The following is a 21,303-nucleotide window of genomic DNA, read 5'->3' as shown; positions in this document are numbered from 1 at the left end:
CCTAAGGTCCATCGTTTTTTGCAGCAAGTTTTTAGAAGCCTGAAGCTAAAAGTTTCTCTGGGTAAGGCCATATAAACCACTGTGCATAGACTGTCTTCCATGGGCTCAGTAATTGCCACCTCAGATCTCACTTGGAGTGAAAGCTGGGAATGAAGGAGTTTTCTCTGTGTATTGGGGAATCACCTTTCCTCAAACACACAAAAGTTAAGTACAAGCCCTAGGCCTTGAGTCTAAGTGATCATTTCAGAGAGTCATTTTCTTCATCTGCAGCACAAATCTAATGGACCAACTCCTGTGGCTTTAAAATACTATTAGGGTTTAAGACTCAAGTTCTCTTTCAGGTCTACCTGGAAACTTTTCCCTTAGGCATTTCTTTACATTCATAGCAGTAATCAGCTACTATTTCAAATAACATCCAAAGAGGGGTGGGGCCAACAGAGGGGTGTGGGAGGGGCATGAGAGGGCAGAGAAGTGTGTTAGCATACCATATATATTTATATGAAGATCTCTTTATGGTGGTGGGGGCTGACAGAGGGGTGTGGGAGGGGTGTGAAAGAGTAGAAAAGTGTGTTAACGTACAATATATACTTATATGCAGATCTCCTTAAGGAAGTCAGTACCATGAACAGTAAATACACATGATCAAAATTAAAAAGTAAACATCCCAAAGTATTGGGTTTTTTTTTCCTCAAAACCATTTAAATCACAACTTTTTGTTTCTTTTTGTTGTTGTTGTTTGAGACAGGGTCTCATGTAAGCCAGGCTGCTCTCAAACCCCCTAGGTAGCCAGGAAAGACTTCAAACTCTGGGACTTCTTGCCTCCACCTCCCAAGTGCAAGGACTTCCAGTGTAAGCTACCATAGATGGGCTTAACTTACAACCTTTAATGCTCAGCTTCAAACAGGTGAGATAAAAAGGAAATTAGTCTTTTGAAGACTTAAGTATTCAGCTATTTTTCAAATGCCCACTGTGTGCCAGACATTGCTTTAAAGATCATGGATGTAACATTAAGTAAAGAGAATGGATATCCTCTGTCCTTGAAGGATTTCTATGCCATTGCAGGGGACAAGTAATACATAAATTAAATAGAGAAGAAAGGTAATGAGGCCAAATGAGAAATTCTATGAGCTACATATGCAAAAAGAATCTGAAGGAAGAGATGGGCACTAGGGTCAGACCTCAGAGTCTGAAATGCACCCATGAGGCTAGCAGCTGGATGAGAGCTATCCAACAATAAACATCTGTGCACTGCGTTGCAGACTTGCAACAAGACATTCTTGTCAAACAAAAAGAATTACTTACTTCAAAATGAGGGTGGAAAAAAATACATCCAGCTTTGCTTTCAACTATGTCAGAAAATTCAGCTAAAAAAGTAACTCCCAGGTCTCTCAACTTCACATAAATGAAACTTGAGCTTAGAAATCTGACACAGGAAGCCAATAAACTCATTAATGAATCACTCTGTAAATACTTATTTACAGTTAATCAGCATGCTTTGATATACTTTAATATACTCTGTTATTCACTGGCAGCTTGTGGGGGAAGGTGCTGGCAGGGGATCCACCAGCTGATTGGCTGCTGGCTAAAGATATTTTTTCAGGGACTGTGAAGTCATGCTAAGTCTTGAACTAGGGCTCAGAAACATGCCCACCATTTGCAGTCTGAGGTCCTGCCCTGTGGCTTATGGGTTTCCAAAGATTAAACATGCCAAGATCTAAGTAAAATTCCATTGTTCTGGCTGTTTTCAAAAGCTAGCAATGCTCATCTGGCTTCATCAGCTGTAGCAGGTGCTTCCTTTACTTTAGGTACCTGGCAGCCATTTTGTCCCAGTCCCCAGCATCCCTACCTGTGGCATTTCCCATCTCTCCTGCCACACCCACACTTCTAACTTGGTGTGCTAATTTTCACTGACAAGGACAGAGTCATTATTACCAAAGCACTGGACAAAATAGATCAAAACACTATTCTCAAATAAGGGTAGAGTCAATGTGGCTATGATCCCCAACAGAAGAAAGATAAATGAACCCACTGACTTTAGCATCTGGCTAAGAGACTCAAACAGGGTCTTTGTCATCTTGACAAAATAAAGCTACTGACCAAACCTCATGAAGACAGGCAGACAGAATATATAGGAAGTCTCTAGAATGAGATACAGGTGAAAGCCACCAGGTGGACAAATCCCACATCTGTTATGTCTAGTTTCTATCTGCATACGTACCTTAACAAAAAAAAAAAGTCTGCCAATTAATAAATAAAATTCGAGACAGAGCAACCTAGATTTCAGAAAATGAAAGACGAGATCAGGGGCCAGTGAGATCTCAGCAGGTAAAGGGACTTGCCTCACAAATTTGGCAACCTGAACTTAATCCGGAGGACCCATCTAGTGGTGGAAGAAGAGAACTGATGTCCACATGTGTACTATGGGATTCACCACAACTTGAGCCCCCTCACAACAATAAATAATTTTTTTTAATTATAAAGAAATGATCATAAAAAATATAAAGTAAGAACTACAGCAGATGTCCCCTAAACACAATGGTGATGAGAAGATGCTGTAATGCCTTTGATCTTCTGAGGTCAAAAAACTTCTTGGGATTTCTAAAAAATGAGCCAAGTACAACTAGAATAAAAGGTATGTGCAGATAGAGTAAATAAAAATGTATCATTTTCTATAAAGTTTCTTAGGCAGCTACCAGACTCTAGTAACTAGAGGATGTCTCCTCCAAAATAAAAATTTTTTAAATCACAATAAAAAGGAGGAAAACGGGCTGGAGAAACAGGTCACTTGGTAGAGTGCTCTCCCAGCATGCCCGAGGCCAGGGCTCCATCCCCAGGGTGCACAGGCGTACAAGGTGGTGCGTGCCTGCCACTGCAGCACTTGGGAGGCGGAGGGAGGAGGATCAGAAGGTCCACTCACCCTCCACTTGTCTTGAGGCCAGCCTAGACTACATGAGACCCTGTCTCAGAAAGGAGCAGAGAATGCGACATGCGGGGAAGGTGAAGAGAAAGGGTGTCTACGACAGCAGCTCTGCAGGGTGGGAAAGTCACGGTCTAGAATGGAGCAGAAAGGCGACGGCTCTAGCATTCTACCTCCCTGTTCAGGGGGTCCAGGACTGAGATGCAGGGGTGCAGGGGTGAAGCACCTCTAGCAGTGCATTTCAGCCCTTCTCTGTTCAATGAGGTGAGTGTATTCACCAGAGGATGGAGATGCAATTGGATTTTAGGTAAGAATGTAAATACCCAAACAAAAAGACCTATGGTCAAACCCAAGAGCTATGTCAGCTACGTCCCTGACTTCTCCAGGCTAATGTCGCTTTGAGGGAGGCTTCTCTGGTGATGCTGAATCCATTTACTATCTAGTTGACAGGGGGAGTGTTAATTGGTCACAGAACCCCTCTGTCTGAGGGCCTCAGAAGGAACACATTCACATTCTTCATTCTGCGATTCCTCAGGCAGATTCTGAAGAATCAGGCTGTTTGTGTTTTACACACTATGAATTGTGAAATGGAACAAGTCTCCATGTTAGAAAGTGAACATCCCAGTTCCGTGGGTTTTACTACGTGGCCCCGGCTGGCCTTGAACTTAAGATCCCCCTCTGCCTCATTCTCTGTCATCATGCCCAAGTTTTAAACACAAAACTTCACACACTACAGGACTCCTGCCTACTACAGCATCCTGCCATCTTCAAAATGATGAAAAATAAGCTTTGTTTTCAGGTTAGGTATTATGTTTCTACCCTAATTACAGCCATGTTTGGAAGCATTTCCCTGAATCTGCTCATTCTTGCATAGTATCAATGCAGACCAGAAACCTTAATAAAAATTCTTTTCATACTCACCTGAATCACACCCATGCAGGAATCTAGGAATATGGATCCTTTGGGTTCCTTGGAGATTTTTTCATCTTTATAAAAATTTAGATTATAGGATCCATCACCGAGTTGAATCAGGTGGAAAAACCGCCTCTTAAATGACTGAAAACAAAACAAAACAAACACAGACAGTTCTTCTTTCTAAATGGACAGTGGGAACTGATAAGCCACTAGAACTCTTGAAGAATTCTGTAACCCCAGTGGGAGTCTAGCCAATGTTGCTGGTAACAGGATTGGTTGCAGGAAGATCCCCCACCATGGTTCATGGTCTTCCTGCCTATCTGTCTTAAGAAGGTGCCACCATCATCCATGGGTCACTGTTTCTCACCCACAGAGCTTGAGATTTTACATAACCACCCAAAGGTAGGGGAGAGTTCCACCTTTGAGACAGAGATGCTCTCATCCCCCGAGTTCCTCACTCACACAACAGGGATGTCTTTTGAGCCTCGGGATTCTGGTAGTCAGCACGCCCCTGGGTTACTTTTCATCTCTGTGTTCACCTCACCTTCTTCTCACTGCTTCTTTTCTCCTTAAGATTCACCCTGGCCTCTCCTGCATAATTTCTTAAACTACTTTTACTTTATTTTTTTAATTTTTTTAAACTATGTGTCTGTGTCTGTGTGTGGGTATGCATATGGAAGTGCTGGTACCTGTGGAGGCCAGAGGTGTGGGATACCCCTGGAGCTGGAGTTACAGGCAGTTGTGAGCTGCCTGGTAGGGGTAGTGGGACTTGAACTCAGGTCCTTTAGAAGGAAAGCATCTTAGGAGCCTGACAATATCCCTTTTGTGGGGAAAAACAGCACGCCTGTTTATCTTGTGCAGTATGCTCAAGAGCCAGAGTAGCAAGGTTTTATGTGAAGAGAAGCTGGGTGACGCCCTCTTACCCTCATGGTCACGCTGATCGCACTGTTCATGTTGCCTTTGTACAGCCAGCCATGTTTGGTGAGCCCACCCTTCTGAGACCCCAGGGAAGCAGCATCCTAGGAGGGGAGGAAAATGCCACAACGTCAATCCACTGCTTTATGTAGATTATTTTCTGTGAGTTTCACCAATGGGAAAATCACCCCATCTGTCCACTACTACTCTACTGGGACACCAATGCCCCTAAGTCACACTAGAGTCCATTTGCAGTGAAAGAGAAATGAGCCTAAACTTCCAGATATCCTGTTCTTTTAAGGTCAGGTTAGTTCTAGCCAAATTTTTACTTTTGGGAATTTAATGAGCCGCAGAAACCACATACCACTCAGTTGTACTGCCTCACCCAGTTTCATGAAAAAAAGTTTCAAACTACACTCCTCCGTGCTTAGAGGACAAAAGAAAATTCTTGAAATGCTTCCCAGAGGCTTGGTTCAGGGAAAGGTGAATAAAGAAAAGGAAATACAAGGCAATGCAGGAAGGCGATATAAAATGATGGGGTGAGGGGAAGGGAGGCCAGAGGAGGCAGGAGCTACAATAAAAGTGCGTCTTCAAGCGGAGACCTACCCAGTGAGATCTGGGTGTGAGCTGGTGGACACTGAGCTGGTGCCTGTCCCAGCTGCAGCCAGCACATACAGCCATGGACAGCTATAAATGTGGCCCAACACAAATCGTTAAGCTACTTAACACTTTTTGACATTTTTTTTCTGTAACTTGGCTGCACAGTGTGTGGACTATACAGTGACAACATCAGCTTTCAGTGACAGAGGCTGGACACGCCGGGAGAGAGCGTTAACAGACAGAGGCAACATTGCCTACAAATGGTCTCGGGTTTGGTTACAAAGCTGACAGCCATGGGGAGGCCTGGCTCCAGCTTTGTTTCCAACCATTCAATATCAGTATTTGTGGTTTTCGCATTGTTATTATTGGAACTGAGGAATCATTTACCCGCCAAGGGTTTCCGAAGCACTGGGCACCTCTGCATGTGCACCTTCACTTGGCCCTCCCAGTCCTGTGATCAGCATCCTTAAAAAAGACTGTGTGGCCCTGGCTGGCCTAGAACTTGTTATGTAGACCAGGCTGGCCTTAACTCACAGAGATTCACCTGCCTCTGCCCAGGGAGTAGTGGGATTAAAGGTGTTTACCGTGAGCCACATTAACTTTCTGAGAATTATTTCTAAAACAAGTTGCTCCATGAATATTAACTTCTAAAGATGGTTAATGCTGTACTCAGTGTACAGCTAAGGAAAGGGGGGAAGGAGTCTAAACTCACGATGGGGATTCCCTTCCTTAGCAGACAAGTGTGAGGCCCCCACTCTTTCTATACTTCTCTACGTACCTCTTTCCTCCAAGAGTTAGGGAGCTTATTAACGTCAGCCTGCGCTAAAACCACTGGAGAAATAACCATTTTACTTCCACGGGCTGCCAGGGGAAGAGACTCTGTTGAAAAACTGTCTAAATTCAAGGTCTAAGTCATTGTGGTATCTTTTAAAAATGTGGCCAGATCTGATCCAAATCTTTGCAAATGATCTCGGAACAAAACACAAGTCCGAGAACATGAGGTGCTGAGCAGTCAAGATACAGCAGGAACCTTAAGACAACCCAAAAATATATTAAAAAAAAATTCTTCCTTTGCTTCATTAAACATCCCAGTTCCTGTTTGGGCTTAAAGGTCGGCACTTCTCCCGAAGCCTGCACAATCAGAGACTCAAGTGAGAAGAGAGGCAGGAGAGAGCAGGAACCCCACCTCATCTTTGTCGGCCTCCTCATCAACTTCATAGACGTGAACTGGAAGTTTATCCAACTTGGCCAGTTTGCTTTAAAAACAAGAAAGAAAACTTGCTTTGTAATTGCATAATCAATAGAGTCTATGTCTCCATCCATCGGAAGAGCCAGCCCGGAACAAGCCCAACAGTGGCCCCTCAGGTAAAGAATAACGTAATCTATGCCCTTGCTTTTCAATGAGACAAGGGACCCCAGTCAAAGGTCCGCACAGCACCGGAGACCTGTAGAACTGTAGAAATGGAGACACAGCTTGCTAGCGCTAGGAGGCCTATTAAATGGAAGAAAGTGGATTGTGTACTAATTAGAAGACTTGGTGGGGAAATTTTAATATAAAATATGACTGAGAAAAGAATTAGGGGGTCACAGAATTTTAAGTGATTAATGATGGAGGGTAATGAAATAATTAATGATGGACAGTATTGATGACCACAGCAGCAGTAGCTGCAATTATATGAATAGCTATGTGCTAGGCATGCTGGGTACTTTACACATGCCCTCTCATTTACTCATTTAAGCTGGTGGGAGCCGTTGTCAAACTACTAAACAGGAGGAAACTGAGGCTTATAGAGAGCAAAGCGAACCCAGACAAAACCCAGAATCTGTAATCCTAATTACAATGCTCCATTCAGTTAGAAACTCTTATTAATGCTCAATGGCAAAATCAACCAACAGTTAAAATCTACCCCATAGTAAACAAAGAATACATGTAGTCAGTTATCTTTCAACATGGGGATAGTCTGAGCAAGACAACCAAGGAAGGTAGATTTATTGGATTAAATAGGAATCATTCCCAAATCCCCAAGTGAGAATTGGACAACTATAGAGCTAAGGAGCCCATCCATGTGGAGAAAATAACACTGGCAGGGAGTTCTGATGTTTAAAAAGAGGTGATCGGGAAGTTGGCTGAACACTCTAAGGAGTGGCTGAGCCACACACATAGGAAAAACAAACAGCGAGGTCCAGGGAGACAAGTACAAAGGGCTCAAGATCTCACAGACGCAACAAACCAAAGAACGCATTAATTTGGGTTCACTAAGATTTTCAGTAGTGACAGTGACCCTGAAAACAGCCTGTCTCCACTTGCTCTGTTTCCAGCACCAATCACACTTCCCTTCGCAGCTGTGTCTGGAACGTGTTGTTTTCCAACAGCCCTCCCCACCCGCTTCCCTTGATGACAAACATATCTGAACACAATTGCTTTTGGTACACTCTCAGTTAAAGTTTCAAAGCAGGGAAGGAATTGACCTCGAAAAACATTGTATCAGAGTTACTTTCTCAGAACAGTATTTATTTACTATAGATAGTTTCTTTTCCAAAATATTCTTTTGAAGAAACATACAGACACACACGGACACAGACACCTAAGGTGGGGGGGGGGGGTGGAGGAGAGGAAGAGAGGGGAGGGAGGGAGGGAGAAAGAGAGAGAGAACTATTCTCATGAATTAAGCTGGAACCAACCTAGGTGTCTGTCAACCGAGGAAAGGATACATAAGATGAAATTGTTTTCAGTCCTAAAAAAATGAATGCAACTGGAAATAGTCATATTGCAGAAATTATGCCCATCTCAGAAACACAAATACATGCTTTCTCCCATATGTGGTGCCTAAATTTTATATAGATATATAAAAACCACGGAGGCATAGATGACATAAAAGAATGTGCCTGAGGATGTAAGGGCCAGACAGGAATGGGGAGAGTGGTGGACAGCAGAGAATATGCTCAAAGCACAGTGCACGCTTGTATGAAAATGTGATTATGATCCCTGGAGCGTGTGTGTGGACGTATGTCAACAAAAAGGAAGATGTGAACATGAGAAGGTGGAAGGAGCGTGTGAAAACTGAACAGTGGGAGGCAAAGGAGGATTAAAGATGATCAGAGTATTATATACGTGGATGAAATGTCATGATGAAACTCATTACTTCATACGATTAATAAATGCTAACAAAAAGTGGTCAGTCTAATAAACATAAAATCATACTGCAGAATATTTCAATATAGTGGCCATATCTTTTATACACTTTAGTGAAAACTTTCTGGCCTCCAAACAGAATTTCAGAACAGGATTAAGTCACCTATATGTTCTCATGCTGTCTACCCCATCAGAGTATGACAGCCACAACACAATTGTCTGTGTTTTCACAATGACTCTGACTACGCAGATGAAGCCACACAAGCCTGAAGACCTCATGTGTCCATCTGACAAGGGACTCACCTCGGAAGCTGTCGAAAGTCTCCTGAGTAATCTTCATATTTATAGGTCACAAGATGCCAGTCAGAGTTGTAGGTTTTGATGCACTGTTCGGGATTTAGACAAACCAGAGAAACAAAGTCAGGTGACTTTCTGGGTTATCAGACCCTAGAGACATACCAAAGTTCTGCGATCAATCATGGGCTGTCAAAATTCTACCTGCAGAGTCTTCCACGAGGTGTAAGACTTTGAACCAGTGAAACATGACCCTTGGGAAAAATGCTGTTTCAAGTTATCAATATTAATGATCTGACAGCAGCTTTTATATGGTGACATTGAAATAGCAATTACTATTCCTGGCTTATAATCATTTGTTTTTATAAAAAAAAAAAAGTTATGGTGCCATGGCGGTTTGAAGGAGAATTGCCCCCCAGAGGCTCATATATTTAAATGTTTGGTCCCTAGTCGGTGAAACTGCTTGTGAAAGATTAGGAGGTGTGGTTTTGTTGGAGTGTAGCCTTGTTGGAGGAGGTGTATCACTGGAGGGTATAGAATTTTGAGATTTCAAAAGCCTGCACCATTCCCAAAGCCTCTCACTCAGGCTCATGTTTGTGAATCAAGATGAAAGTTCTCAGTTACTGCTTCCACACCATGCCTGCCTACCATTCTCCCTGCCACAAGGGTCATGGACTCTCCCTCTGAACTGTACGACCCCAATAAACTCTTCTATAAGCTACCTTGGTCCGGCAATGGAAAAGTTACTAAGACAGTTGCATTTATTTATTTGTCTGTGGGGAATGCGCTCATGTAGAGGCTGGAGGGCTCTAGCAGGCCTGGACTTGGCAAGCATGGTGCAGGCCGGCCTTGCCCATGCCCTCCCCCTTTCTTGTAAACCACGGATTATATCCCTAAAGCTAGCCATCAAGGTCTGTTCCTCATTTGGACGTTTTCTTACGCCAGACTAATTCCTCGGGCTGACTACCGAAGTCCAGAAATCAAAAGCCCCTTTGGCTCACCTAATTAACATGTGTTGTGGAATAATCTTTTTGTACACTGTGAAGATGTGTCACTCTGATTGGTTTGACAAAAAGCTGAACAGCCAATAGCTAGGCAGGCTTTGCTGGGCAGAGAGGACACTGGGAAGAAGAAGACGGAGATGCCAGGAGACGCAGAGCAAGCAGTATGGGCACTATGGAGATGAGGTAATAAAACTATGAGGCAGAAAGTAAATTAATAGAAGTGGGCTAACTTAAGTTATAAGAGCTAGTTAAAAACAAGCCTAAGCTATTGGCTGAGCTTTCATAATTTATAATAAGTATCTATGTTGTTTTTTTGTGAGTTGGCGGCCCAAAGAAAAAGCCATTTACAAACATGTCCAATCAAAGCATACCACGGCATCCTAGCCCACTCTAACAGACACCTCTCCTTTTTCTCTTCTTAAAAATTACACCTACAAGGTCATTTGCTGCTGTTTTCTGAGTTAGAAAGCAGCTACTTTAACCTTTCTTCCCTACTTAATAAAGGATCTCTCTGTGAAAACAGGTGTTTGGGTGTGGTTTGTGCGTAATCCAGGGTCTGGGAGGGAGTCTCCATGGTGTGTGGGTCCTTTCAGAGGCTAGAGGACAACTTGCCAGAGTCAATGCTCTCCCTCCACCATATGGGTCTGGAGGGTCAAACTCAGGCCAGCATGCTTGGCAGCAGGTGCCTGTATCTGCTGACCATCAGCACATGGTTTGGGAAGAGGCCATATGTCTTAAGTGCATGAGCCTCAAGACCCTTTCATGTTTACTAATAGAACTAGAGCTGTTAGTACTGTCACTTAAATCTGTCCTTGGTTTTTCTTCACATTCCTAAGTGACAGAGTGAGGTTATGAGGAGGAAAGATGTAGACTCCAACTCACATGGCATCATGGCCTTTTTACGTGTGTGTGTGTGTGTGTGTGTGTGTGTGTGTGTGTGTGTGTGTGTGTGTGTGTATACTGTATGGGGCACTCACTCCACTGCTAAGCTTCTTTTAATGACACTAGTGTTCACACACTACATCAGAACTTCCTCACTACATGACTACAAGGAGGGGCAGGGTGTCCTTCATCGCCCGTCTGGCATGTCGGCACCCATCTGAGGGCTGTGTAGTCTTAAGATGGACAAGGCTACATCAGTCAGATCTTCACATATGAATGAGTGGAATTTGGTAGCTGAAGGTCCAGCTTGTTAAAGTCAGCTTAGGTCATGTGAAATTCTAGATAGTTAGCTCTTGACTTGACATACACAAAACTGAGTACAGAAAAAGAGCATGTGAAAAGACGTATTTGTGCTATTTTGGGGGTGGGAGGTAAAATTGTCTGTGCCTAACGCTTTTGAACCAAGTCCCTATTCTTGTCCCAGCTCATTTACACCCATTGTTTGGTCTGTGTCACAGCCTCCACCCGAGCAGCCACCAACTCACAACAGTAATAACAGTGAGTGCTGCTTTTTAATTTCTATTTTTCTATGCCAGGCTTCACAGTAAGCAACTTTGCTTGAAAAGATATGAAGGGAAGGGAGTGTGGGTGTTCTAGATTACTCTTTGGAGGTAGAATAAACAGGAGAGAAAGGCCAAGGGCAGAGTCAGCCAGGGGAGGTGAGCAACTTCTCTCCATTTGACCATGCAATGGTAAACATTTTCAAATGTTATTTTATTCTAACAAATACTTTTTCACAATTTCCAGCAAAACTTTCACACCTGGACATCAGATAACCACATTCAAAATTAGATTCCAAAGCCACAGAATATGGTTTGAAAAGTCACACGTAGTTATGGGTTTTCCTACAGCTGCCCGTGGTCTGCCGGCCCCGTAGAGGCAGGCCTGACTCTGTGTAGCATTCTACTATTCTCTTCATCTGGCCATGACAGTCTCTCAAGAACTGTAGCAAAAGTTGCACCACCAACTTTCTAACCAGACATTAAACCATCCTGAGGTACAGCATGTGTCCAGCAAACTAAGAGCAAGTGGGGAGACCAAGGCAGAGGGTGCGAATGTTTTTATGAGTGGAGTATTTGAATACCCATATGTTTACAACTTTAACCAAAATGGGGAAATACAACACCTACATATTTAAACTTGTAAGGAACTAGGTAGTAAGGACTCAGTGGTAAAGGAACTAGCCACCAAGCCTGAGTTCAACCCTCTGAAGCCCACGGTGGAAGAAGAGAAATGAACTCTTGCAAGATGCATTCAGACCTCCATGTATGCATTGTGGTACGCATGTACATGTGTATACACACACACACACACACACACACACACACACACACACACACACACACTAGCAAATGTAAAATCAAAGGAACAGTAGAAAGCATCAAGCATTCTAAACTACCTAAAGATTCACTCAACAAGTGCCGGTGCCTATCTGATTGTAGGCACTGGCTAAATCCCAAGGCAGAGGCACCAAGCAAAACACGTGCCACCCTGCGTGACTCCAGAAAGTCTTGACATAACAGATTCCCCCAGGGGTCTAATAAGAAAACCGTGTCCAAATGGGTAGGCATGTGACCCAGCGTTAGTTCACCTTTCAGACCTGAGAACCTCAATAAGAATGTGAAGTCAGAGTGACAGGCATATGAAGGTATTTGTTTTGTTTGTCTGTTTTTTGTTTTTTTTGTTGTTGTTTTTTACAAGTTCACTGTCCTCTAGACTAGAAGGTGGAAAGCAGATGGAAAAGACGTAACACAGTTAAGTCACATGGGCTCCAGCAGCTCAGGATGGATCAGGGATTGTTTAGCCTAAAGTGATTCAAACACTTAACTGAGGGGCTGGAGAGATGGCTCAGTGGCTAAGAGCACTGGGTACTCATACAGAGGACCCGGGTTCAATTCCCAGCACCTACACGGTGGCTTACAACCATCTGTAACTCCAGTTCCAGGGGACCTGATGCCCTCTCTGGTCTCTGCTGGCACTGCAGACACATGACACACATGCACACAGATGACACACATGTGTCACACACACACACACACACACACACAAACATTCATACTCATAAAATAACTTGGGTTGGAGCCATGGCTCAGGAGTTAAGAACACTTGTTGCTCTTGCAGAGGATTTGGGTTCAGTTCCTAGCACCTACGTCAATTTACAAGCATTCATAACTCCAGTTCCAGGGATTCCAACACCCTTCTGTGACCTCCATGGGCACCAACATGAACGTGGTACACAGGTATACATGCAGGTAAAACAATCTAAAGAAATAATTTTAAAAGAACAGACAAATCTTTAAAAAATGTAACTGAGGGTTTTCCCCCACCATAAAAAACAAACAAACAAAAACAAAAACAAAACTTTTTTAAAGAGTTGGGAGAACTGAGTGATAATTTCGCCACATGCTCTAAGGCAGAAGTCAGCAACCGTTCTGTGGAAGTCCAGACAGTCCTAACACCATGAGCTTTCAGGGTCACTTTGTCTCAAGTCGGTTGCATTATGATTACAGTCCAATGTGTAAAGAGATGGGCAAGGCCATGGATTAATAAAACCTTAGTCACGGAAATGTCCGCAGGGCAGATTTTGTCTGAAGTCACATTTTTGCCAAAGCCTGCCTTTAAAGAATTGTTCATATCTATATAAACATACCTAGTGTGTGTGTGTAAGCCTGTGTAAACACACCTAGTGTGTGTATGGAAGTCTGTGTAAACACACCTAGTGTGTGTATGGAAGTCTGTGTAAACATACCTAGTGTGTGTGTGTAAGCCTCTGTAAACATACTAGTGTGTATATGGAAGTCTGTGTAAACATACCTAGCGTGTGTATGGAAGTCTATATAAACATACCTAGTCTGTGTATGGAAGCCTGTGTAAACATACTCAGTGTGTGTATGGAAGCCTGTGTAAACATACCCAGTGTGTGTATGGAAGTCTGTGTAAACATACCTAGCGTGTGTATGGAAGTCTGTGTAAACATACCTAGCGTGTGTATGGAAGTCTGTGTAAACATACCTAGTGTGTGTGTGTAAGCCTGTGTAAACACACCTAGTATGTGTATGGAAGTCTGTGTAAACATACCTAGCGTGTGTATGGAAGTCTGTGTAAACATACCCAGTGTGTGTGAAATTAAAGGTGCTACTGTGGTGGAGAAGGAAATGAAGCAGGACATAACCTAGGAAGTGACAGAACACTGCTTTAAACATTTTATACTCAGACTTTTTATTTTTAAATCTCTACTAAAACAAAATATTGTTATTTAACTGGTCTTCACTTTAAAAAGCACACCTTATTTGCAGTTTTACTAATGGGAATGTATCTCATTTAAATATCATCTAGAAAAAATTGGGCCCAACTCATTTTTAAATATAGTGTGTGTGTGTGTGTGTGTGTGTGTGTGTGTGTGTGCGTGCATGCGCGCGCGCGCACACAGGTGTGAAAGTCAGAGAACACCCTGTAGAGTTGGCTTTCTCCTGCTACGTGTGGGTCCTGGGGATCAAACTGGTGTTGCCAGGCACCCTTACCTACTGGGTCATCTTGCTGGGCCCCCAAACTCATTTCTAAAGGAAGAGGCATTTCAAGAAACAAAATTCCAGAAACTAATTAGTTTCTTCTACCTAAAAACAGCTGGAGGAATAAGCAAACACACAGGAAGCCAAAGCTATGCTTCTGGTTGGAGATGATTTCTCTTTGTTCAGGTTATTATTTGTGTGTTCAAACAAGAAAGACTGTGATCATATCTCACACAGGTCAGACATAGTCAGGTGTGCCTATAATTACCTGGTTCTAGTCCTTAACCTAACCTGCAAATACAAACCTACCAGGAAGCAAAAGAACCCATAATGCATTGCTGAATCGACGGTTACAAACTGTACTGGTGACAGCGTTCCATTTACCAGTTACCCTTTAGTCTATGTCCCCAAGAAAAACTCTGTAGAAATAGGTATTTGGGAATTACAAATGAGCTCTGCAAACATTTCCGTCCATTCTACACACCCAAAACTTTCTATTTAATTCTGTCATATAAATGTCATTACCTGTTTGACAGCATTCAGAAGAAGAAGATTTAGTGAAAAGGTAGGGGTGGAGGGAAACGTCTTTATAATGCACATGATGCAGAGAACATGAAAACCTACCTCAGTGACAAATAAGCTCTGTGCCTCCTCCTCTGCGTTCGAGGGGACCGTGGACCGTACATACCGCCCCTGCCGCCTCAGGACAGCCGTCTGTGAAGAGAACACAGGAGGAGCTGGTGAAGACTCACGGCCAGCTGAGGGCCTGCAATAGGACCAAAGCCCATGAAATACCTCCACTTTCCCCCAGCGGGTGAGGACAGCTGCCTCCTCAGGTCACTCATGACAGATCCAGTGACATTTTGAAGTTCCAATGCCCAGACGAGGTAGCAGGGCAGGCTAATTGATCACTAATTATTACATGAATCTACAGACCAAGAAAGCTACTTCTTGCCTCTGAAGATTAGAGCTATTTTTGATGCAGGAGATTTCAGTCTTACAATTTTTTTTTATTTTATTAGCACAGACTTAAACATTTGTTGCTCAAATTCCAAAAGATCTTTTAATAAAAAACCTGGAGTCTGATATTGAGGTAAATGCTGAAAGATTGGAGAGACAAAGGAACAAGTCACAACCACTACCTCTTACCTCACCAACTCCTCAGCCTGAAAAAGCCTTCTAGCCAAAAAGCCTCTAGCCAAAATGGGTTCCTTAGCTGAAAAGTTCCTGTCTCCTCACGCCTTATATACCTTTCTCTGCCCACCATATCACTTCCTGTCTCAACCTCTCTAGTGCTGGGATTAAAGGCATGTGTGCTTCCCAGTACTGGCATTAAAGGTGTGTACCACCACTGCCAGGCTCTGTTTCCAGTGTGGCCTTGAACTCACACAGATCCAGATGGATCTCTGCCTCTCAAGTGCTAGAATTAAAGGTGTGTGGGCCACCACTGCCTGGCCTCTATGTTTAGTCCAGTGGCTTGTTCTGTTCTCTGATCTTCAGGGTCCACAGTATATCACCACAGACAATGACTAAAAATAATGGATATCACTATGCCATAGTGAAATGCCACGGAGGTATGTACACACCACTACTGTGATTGTGTTCAATCTCCATATGTATACACCACTACTGTGATTGTGTTCAATCTCCATATGTATACACACACCACTACTGTGACTGTGTTCAATCTCTGTATGTATACACAACATACTGTGATTGTGTTCAATCTCCGTATGTATACACCACTACTGTGATTGTGTTCAATCTCTGTATGTATACACCACATACTGTGATTGTGTTCAATCTCTGTATGTATACACCACACACTGTGATTGTGTTCAATCTCCGTATGTATACACCACACACTGTGATTGTGTTCAATCTCCGTATGTATACACCACTACTGTGATTGTGTTCAATCTCCGTATGTATACACCACTACTGTGATTGTGTTCAATCTCTGTATGTATACACCACACACTGTGATTGTGTTCAATCTCCGTATGTATACACCACACACTGTGATTGTGTTCAATCTCCGTATATATATATATATACACCACACACTGTGATTGTGTTCAGACAAGCCCATTACCCTTCTCTTGTCCTTGCTCCAGCCTCTCCTTCTTCCCAGACTCTTTAAAAAGCAAACAACAACAAAACACCTCTAGATTCTAGATATGATAGAAAAAGTGTGACATTTGCTTCCTGTGTCCGCCTTGCTTCTCTTGCTGCCACAGCTCCATTTCTGTGAAAACAACCCACTTTTGCTCTTTATGGTTGAATAATACTCCACTGTGAATCTGACCACACTTCCTTACAGACCCAGGCTGATCGGTAGGTTGGCTATTGTGAGCAGTGCTGCAGCCAACAGATTTAAGGCATCTCGACAGTATTCCAACCTCAGTTACTCTATGTATAAGCCCCAGGAACGGGACAGCGAGATCCTGTGGGTAGTTCTAGTTTTAGATTTTTGAGGAACCTCCATTCTGACTTCCACAGTGGCTGTTCTAATTCACAGTCCCACCAGCACACGGGTCCATTTCTCTCCCAGATCCTCACCACCCTTTGTTGCTCACTTTCTTTTTAGATTTACTTTATTCTATGTGCATGAATGTCTTGCCTATGTGTACATATGTGTACCATATGCATGCCTGGTGCCCTTAGAGGTCAAAAGAAGGCATCAGATCCCCTGAAGCTGGAGTTACAGATGGTTGTGAGCCAGCACATGGGTGCTGGGAACTGAACCCCAGTCCTACACAAGAGCAGCAAATGCTCTTAACCACTAAGCCACCTCTCCTGCCCCCACTTTTTGTTTTCTTAATAGCCACTCTTACTGGGGTAAGATGGAATCTCAACCTAATTTCTAGTTGTTTCTGCCTGATAAATACCTTAAAGATTTTCACATATTTATTGGCCATTTATACTTCTTCATCTGAGAACTCCTGAATTCATCTGTCTATTTATTAATTGATTTATTTTGTGTGTTTAATTTTATTTCAGTTCTTTAATATGGATGCTAATCTAGAACAATGAACGAGTACCTGCCAAAGACTTTCTCCACCCTGTGGGGTGACTCGTTGCTCTGTTCACTGTTTCTTTGCTGGGTAGAAAGAAGCTCTGGAGCTTCTTGCAATCCCACCTGTCAACTGCTGCTACCTGATGGACTATCAGAGTCAGCTTCAGATTTCCAGGCCTTCCCCGGGATGTGTTCTCTAGCTGCTCCTGCTTTGCTTACATTACACCAATTGTGGAGCGCCGTCTTAAAGCCCGTGTTTAGATGGTGGCTTCCTTACTATATAAAGGGGATGGATGCATCTCTTGTCCTCCACCCAAGTTCTATGAAGGTGAACTATTTGTCTACTCTGTCCCTGGGGAAGTTTTAAGACCCTGGGTCTTGGTTTCTTAGTGAATAATTCAAACAAATGTTTATTTTTACTGTAAAACTGTTTTCAAGGTATGCTAGAGAGATACATGATCATAAACATGGGAAAGAGGTGCAAACTGTTCAAAAAGCCTTCACACAACATCATGTCTTCCAAAACTGCCAAAAATCTTACAAGCCAGCCATGACTACAATAGAGAAAACTGACCATCAAAGTCTGTGCATCTCACACAAGGGCACCTTCTGTGTCCTCAGACACTGTTATTTCCTTAGCTTGATTTACTGGCTCCTTCCACATTTTTTAAAATCTAACTATACATGTGAGACCTTCACCAACTGGATCACCTGAAGAAAAAGAACTGTGATCAGGTCACTTCAAGCCCACTTCACATTAGAGCACCAGAAAGAAAGAAAATTTGTTGCAAAAATTTCCCGGTAGAATTATGAACTCAGGAACCTGTCATTATGAGGCATTATTCCTTAACACCTGCCTTGGGTGAGAAAAATAACTGTCAATAGCTCTTCTAGATTGTTAGGATAAAAGGCTGTTATGCTCTCATTTGAAAAAGAAAACAACTTTAAATCAACAGAGAGACACTTAAGTCAGGCCTGGTTATTCTCATCTATAATTTCAGCATCTGGAAGGCTAAGTCAGGAGATTGCTATGTGTTCAAGGCCAGACACATACCAGAACACAGTCTGGGGTAGGGGGAGATATATAGAGACAGAGAGACAGACGGGGGGGGGGGGGGGGGGGGACAGAGGCAGAGAGGCTGAGACTTGATTCAAATTTAGGTTTACACATCAGTCATTTGTGATCAGTTCCTAACTGATTTTGACCAATCACTTTCTGCCACTAGAAATCACTATCTTCACCCACTAGAGACTTCATTTAAAAAAATGTTAGCTGTGCTTCTTTAGCACTCATCTGGCTTAAGTGTCACATTTGAGTTCTTGAACTACATTCCATCAGATCCATTTTAGATGCTCTCTAAGGTGGCCCGACCCTTTACCCTTCCTCACTGTAGGGATGCTGCTCTCATACCAAAAGATGGAGGCTACTTCCTCTTCCTCTGAATACAGACTGGTTGGGACTACCAAAACCAAGTAGGAAAGTCATCGTGTGCATTCCAAAGGTACCCTCTAGGAAAGGCACGTCCTTCCTCTTTCCAAGCTGAGCCAAGTGCCATACAAAGAATCCCCCTGTCTCTGCAGCTGCCAAACCTCATCTTTGTGCCATGGACATTGGTTAATGTAGAAACCCACAATTGGTAAAAGTGCGAAGAACACAGATCTGTGAGGTGCTCAGCCACAAATGGGACATCTGCATTACCCCTCCCCCCCCCCAAAAAAATTCAAGAATCATAATGGATGAAGGAGTAGAAAGACTGTAAGTGCCAGAGGGTGGGTAGGACTGACTGAAATGAAAGTATATTCTGGGCATGACAGGATCACTGCATTCATGAACTCATAGTCAACACAAGACCCACACAAAACCAAGACAGTCAACATTCTAGCATGGTGGGAGGATGGGCTCATAGCCCCACAGCTGAAGAGCCATTGACGGTTGATTGCTGCTGGAGGCAGTGGGCTAATCAGTTTTCTTTAGGGATGAAGGTCCTGGAAGATGGATCATGCTCCAGTGAATGGTCCCATGTCCGCGAAGACACAGGAAGCACAAAGGGGACTCAGTGAGTCATATGGTATGAAGTTGGGGTAGGGTGGGGGATGAAGGTGGGAAGACTTAGGGAGAGGAGGAGGGGTGAATATGGTCAAAATGCATTGTATGCATTATGAAAGTCTCAAAGGGCTGGTGAAAATATATTTCTAAAAATTCTACTATTTTGAGACTACTAGGAAAAAACATAAGATGGCCATTGAGAAGGACCATATTACACAATTCCACTCCGCCAAGGCAGACACATCACAGGAGTGAAGAGGCCATTTTAGACACGGCCTCTCTAGATAACTAGAGCAGAACCAGTCTACTGTGGGGTGTCTTTCTGTACACTGTGAATATGTATTGCTCTGACTGGTTGATAAATAAAACTGTTTGGCCTATGGCAAGGAAGCTTAGAGGCAAGCAGAAAATCCAAGGAGAGAAACAGGAAAAGAAAGGCAGAGGTAGAGGAGATGCCATCCCACCATCCAGGGAGCAGCATGTAATGGCACACAGGTAAAGCCAAGGAACATGTGATAACCTATAGATTAATAGAAATGGGCTGAGTTTAGTTATAAGAGCTAGCTAGCAAGAAAATTAAGCTATAGGCCATGGCCATGCAGTTTGTAATTAATATAAGCCTCTGTGTGTTTACTTGTCCAAGCGGCTGTAGGAAGGGCGGGACACAGGAAAACTTTCAACTATACCAGTCAGCTGGCCCTTGACCAGAATTCAGAACTGTGAGACATAATCAATACAGTTAAGTTACTAGACTTCTGGGTGGTTTGTTACTCAACAGACAGATGACATGGTTGTAAGAGAGCAGGACCAGCTGAGTGGCACAGTGCTGAAGAATGCTGCACCCGCAGGACAGAGCACTCCTCAGGGACATTCTGCTGCAGCCTGGTTTCTATTATCACCTTCTATTCCGTCAGTGCCCTAAAGAGGTCATGCAGGTAAAATGGATAAAAAGTGAGTATCAGCCAGATCCCAAATACAACTTGTAGTGTCCTCCCTTCATGAAAAATATTCTACCAATCATTTAAGGGCTCAGCATAAATATTTACCTATCTATCCAACCTTGTTATATGTGTTAAGACATTTAATAACACATATCTACCACTCATTAAGCCATACAGTCTGATGAAGAAGGAAATAAGTTCTCATAGCATAACTAGTACTCCATGTAGAAGGACATTCAGAGAAGAGCATTACATTCCAGGATGACGTGAAAGAAAAGAGCAGAGGGTCCAAATCCAACAAAACAGAACATCAAACAAAGGTGTATCAGACTTTACACTGAAATAGTAAAGGATGAGTTCAAGTTGTATTCAGAACAAATGAGAGAGACACCTAAAGATAAAACCAAAACACAACGAATGAGATCAGCTATGCTTTAAAACACAGGGATGGATTGGGAATGGAGCTCAGTTGATAGGGTGCTTACCTCACATGTACAAAGTCCTGGGTTTGCTCCAGCACTGACTAAAGCCTGGTGGCACAGGCCTGTAACCCCAGCACTTGGAAGGTGGAGGTGGGGAAAATCAAAGGTTCAGGGTCATCCTCAGAAGCATAACAAGTTCCAGACCAGCCTGGGATACATGAGGTCATGACGATAGATAGATAGATAGATAGATAGATAGATAGATAGATAGATAGATAGATAGATAGATAGATAGAAAGATAGATAGATAGATAGATAGATAGATAGATAGATAGATAGATAGATAGATAGATAGATAGGGCCTAGAACTAAGCATAGTTGCTATGTCAAAAACTGCCTTTGAATTCCAATTGACTTTCAATTAAACACTAAAACCCTACCACTTTAATCAATCAGGGGGTAAAATCAGGTCACAGAAAGAATAGGACTTGCATAATAGGAGACTTTCCTTATCACTACTTAAAAGCCAAGGTTGGAATCCATCAGGTTAGATTCCCTGGGGGTCTAGTGGACTTGTCACAAATGGAGAAGCCGCCATTAATGCCACAGCTACCGTCCTCATTGCCTTCATTCTAAGTCCAGTCT

General features: G+C 43.0%; 1 protein-coding gene across 29 annotated transcripts in view; it reads right to left on the bottom strand.

Annotated features, from left to right (window-relative positions):
• Dock9 (dedicator of cytokinesis 9) overlaps positions 1-21,303 on the bottom strand; it is a 278,642-nt gene that overhangs the window by 127,728 nt on the left and 129,611 nt on the right. For all 29 annotated transcript variants that reach the window (XM_052732426.1, XM_052732428.1, XM_052732430.1 and 26 more), the window contains exons 3-7: positions 14,854-14,943; positions 8,784-8,866; positions 6,534-6,603; positions 4,756-4,851; positions 3,839-3,973 (exon numbers count right to left, since the gene is read on the bottom strand). In XM_052732426.1, coding sequence (XP_052588386.1) covers positions 3,839-3,973; positions 4,756-4,851; positions 6,534-6,603; positions 8,784-8,866; positions 14,854-14,943 — 474 coding nt within the window. The remainder of the gene's footprint in view (positions 1-3,838; positions 3,974-4,755; positions 4,852-6,533; positions 6,604-8,783; positions 8,867-14,853; positions 14,944-21,303) is intronic.

Source organism: Peromyscus californicus, unplaced genomic scaffold (assembly GCF_007827085.1).
Source record: "Peromyscus californicus insignis strain IS unplaced genomic scaffold, ASM782708v3 Scaffold_12__1_contigs__length_115047231, whole genome shotgun sequence".
NCBI lineage: Eukaryota > Metazoa > Chordata > Mammalia > Rodentia > Cricetidae > Peromyscus > Peromyscus californicus.
Note: the sequence above shows the minus strand (reverse complement) of the source record. Positions and strands in the feature narration are given on the sequence as shown.